Raw genomic sequence first — 3,214 nt, 5'->3', positions numbered from 1 at the left:
ACTGCAAGCCTGGCAAACCTTGGCAATGATGGGAAGTGGCATTTCCCTTGGCAGGAAGAACAACCCACAGAAGATGCACTCCCAAGGAGCTGAGCTCGCTGTATCCATAGCTGAGATTTACACCAAAAGGACAAGGTTTACTTCAAAATACAGAAAAACAAAAACACAAGATAAGTAATTTACTACTTTATCAGGACTGTGAAAAAACAAGAAGCCACCCCCATTGTTCACCACAGTGCGTTCACCCACTCCCAAGACTCTCTCGACTTGGCACCTTCTCCTACTACCTGAAAATGTAATTTTTTTCAAGGGGAGCATCCTCCTTCCTTACAGCCTTAGAACAGAACAGTACAGCAGCCAAGACCCAAAACCACTGTTATCTCATGACCAGCTTCAACTAATCTTCCAAAATCAAGAGACTTCCAAAGCAGAGTTCCTTCAGTGAAAACAGGTAAGGCTCCCATCTTTTACTCAAAACCACAGGCCAGGCTATGGGACAAGCAGGCATGGTTTATTCCCTCTGTGATCAGGACAATATTCCTTCTCATCCCATTATTCAGGAAGGGTAGTATAGGTGACAACTAAAAGCAAGCACTCTCTCCAAGACAGCAGAAGCTCAAAAAAAACCACACATGGCAATTATTAATTAAGTTTTTATGTTTACATTAGTCACTTAACCCATAACCAAGGGGTTTTAATAAGAATTCTGATGCTGGAGTGAATTTATTGGAAAGGCTTTAGAAGACCAAAACAGCTGTTCTAAAATAATAATTCCAAAGAAGAAAAAGTTGAGATCATACTGTGCTTTAAAAGTGAAGTTACATGGTTTAATTTGCATAGCACAAGCAGACGTCAGTAGCCAAGTTACAGGCATTGATAAAGCCCATCTCAGTTTGTGTTATTGCCTTTTTCTTCTAAATCTGAACAACTGGTTGCAGGTCTCTGCTGGAATCTAGACAGGCTTACTCGCACTTGCTGTCCAGCAGCTCCACTTGGTTTCGCCAAGGAACAGTCAACACTACAAAGTTGCAAATGGTGTGCTAAGGAGAGAAAGAAAAAAGTAGTTAGAAAAATAAGAGGACAAAACAGTGTCATTTACCACTACTCTTCACTCCTGTGGCTCTCCAGATTTGCCATCTCCAGACAAGTATTTTGGAACAGCACTCTTGTGCTCAGAGCGAGTCACATCACTTAAATAAACCCTAAGAAATTAAGCTGAGCAGTCAGCACTGCTGAGGATCAGGTTATCTCCTTCATCCACTCAGGGAGGAAAGCTTTCAGCATGGATAATACTCAAACATAAGCTCCTAGGCACAGCTAAGCCACATGTATCTGTGTCAAATCATGGCAGTTGCCATAATGGTACACACCAGTTTTGTGTTTCTCTTACTTGCAGCTACACCTGTCACACATGCAGGAACAAAGGGCACATACATCCTTTTGCTGCCATCAGAAGGAATGAAGCACTATGCAAAAAAATTCAGGCCAGATGAAGGCACTATTTAGTGCTCCCACCCACAAAGCTCAAATGCTTAACTGCTTGATGGGCATAGAGAGATGGGCTGATGTACTTTCAGGCAGTGCTTTGCCCAAAGGTTTGTTCACAGCAACACAAGTCCCACAGGAAAGCATGCCAACTATGTTTATACCATGTTTACATCACCACGGGAAAGAAGAGATGAGAATTCTGTGGGGACTGAGGACCTCAGGCTGAGAGCCAGGAGGCTGTAGGCTTGGCAGACTTTCCTCTCATACCCTTCTGATCCAAACCATGATTACTTCTTAAGAGGACTGAGACACATGCACTGCTCTAGCCTGAGCCCCACTTAAACAGCCAAAACACCCTGCCTTCTCTGACATCAACTGGCAAGACAAGTTCCACAAGGGCAAAACTTGCTTTGACTTGCTAAGAATAAAGGCATAAGGTCTCTGATGTCAGTGAGACAGCTAGGGGACACTGACCACAGCCATCTGTGTGAAGCCAGCCAGCAGGATGGGGCTGGAAACAGGGAGGGGTGGGTGTTAGCAGGCTGTGCCCTGGAGCCTACCTTGGCCATCTGGGGCTCCTCATGGAACGCACAGTGCTGGATATCAGTTGCTGGCTTTGTGCAGGTTGTCCGGGCAATCTCCACTTCCATTATGTACTTGACTCCAGCCACGATCTGAAACAAGACAAGTCAGTAGAGGGAACTTTACTCACAGCACACGGATCAAGGCTGTCTGTGGAGAGAAGCCTGAGAGAGAGGCAGGCAGTGATGGAAAACAGATTGTGAAAGTACAGACGGAATGGTATGTGTCAACCTCCAAGCAAGAGGCACTTGGCACCCTCTTGGAAACAGGAGCCAAATCCAAGTAAACATGTCCCACAAAGCAGCTTCCTTAGCAATAAGCAGAGACACGTGTTAGCTCACGAGCAGCGCAGGGAAGCCACCGGCTCCTTCCACAGCGCGCAGCACTCAAGGTCACTCGGACTGAGAGAAGCCAAGATATGAAACAAGGCTTTTACTCACTTTCTGTGAGGAAGAGAACGACAGCGTGCAAAGGCCCTGAGGCTGGCGGTCTGCCCTTTCCCCAAAGGAATCCGGCCGGGCTCGTTCCCAGCCCCTCCGCGAGTGCCGCCCCGGCCGCTCACCTGCCTCTTGGCGCTGATGATCCGCACCACCCGGCTGGAGTACATGTCGTTGCTGGCCCTGTTGTACGCCGTCATGGCGAACTGCAGAGCCCGCTCCAGCCCCTCATCGTTCTCAGGGTCGTCGATAGGCTGCGGGGCGCCCACCAGCCGCGGGCGCAGCTCGGCAGCTCGCACGGCACCGGCGAAGAAGAGCAGGGCCGCCGCCAGCAGCACCAGCACAGACACTCTCTCGGCCGCCATGACTGCGCTCTGCCGGCTCCTCCTCACGGCCGCAGCCATTTTAAAGCCGCGGGGCGGGGCGGGCCGGGCGGTGTTTTGGGCCGAGCCCGGACTGTCCCGCCCCGGCGGCGTTGGCCGAGATCTCCCGCAGGATCGGGGAGGGAGGGGGGAGCCGTAAAGCGGAGGAGAAGGGGGAGGATGCTTTCTTGCACGGGAAGTTGGAGGCTTTTCCCAGACTCATCCTCCTCGCGGGTTATTCTTGTATTTATTTTCCTTTATTGTGAAGGGAAAACAAAAGCCACAGAGCATTTTAAGCTACCGGTGTAGCACAAAACACCTTGAGTAATTTTCTACCTCTGCCTC

At 49.4% G+C, this 3,214-nt stretch overlaps 1 protein-coding gene across 1 annotated transcript; it reads right to left on the bottom strand.

Annotated features, from left to right (window-relative positions):
• Window positions 1-635: 635 nt before the first annotated feature.
• LOC306797935 (cystatin-like) lies at window positions 636-2,926 on the bottom strand. Its single transcript, XM_079297619.1, has 3 exons — window positions 2,633-2,926; window positions 2,049-2,162; window positions 636-1,040 (listed from the first exon to the last, which is right to left on the bottom strand). Exons 1-3 carry the CDS (start codon window positions 2,909-2,911, stop codon window positions 963-965), a joined length of 471 nt encoding a protein of 156 aa, XP_079153745.1. The 5' UTR covers window positions 2,912-2,926; the 3' UTR covers window positions 636-962.
• Window positions 2,927-3,214: the final 288 nt, after the last annotated feature.

This window comes from Erithacus rubecula (assembly GCF_903797595.1).
Source record: "Erithacus rubecula genome assembly, chromosome: 2".
Taxonomy (NCBI): domain Eukaryota; kingdom Metazoa; phylum Chordata; class Aves; order Passeriformes; family Muscicapidae; genus Erithacus; species Erithacus rubecula.
Note: the sequence above shows the minus strand (reverse complement) of the source record. Positions and strands in the feature narration are given on the sequence as shown.

Bases quoted from the DNA above. Each gene is read 5' to 3' on its own strand.
- LOC306797935 (XM_079297619.1), bottom strand. From the start codon at position 2,911: ATGGCTGCGGCCGTGAGGAGGAGCCGGCAGAGCGCAGTCATGGCGGCC. The intron at 2,163-2,632 runs GTGAGCGGCCGG...GTCTTGTTTCAG, and splicing joins TCATCAGCGCCAAGAGGCAG to ATCGTGGCTGGAGTCAAGTA. The intron at 1,041-2,048 runs GTAGGCTCCAGG...TTCTCTCCTTAG, and splicing joins AGGAGCCCCAGATGGCCAAG to CACACCATTTGCAACTTTGT.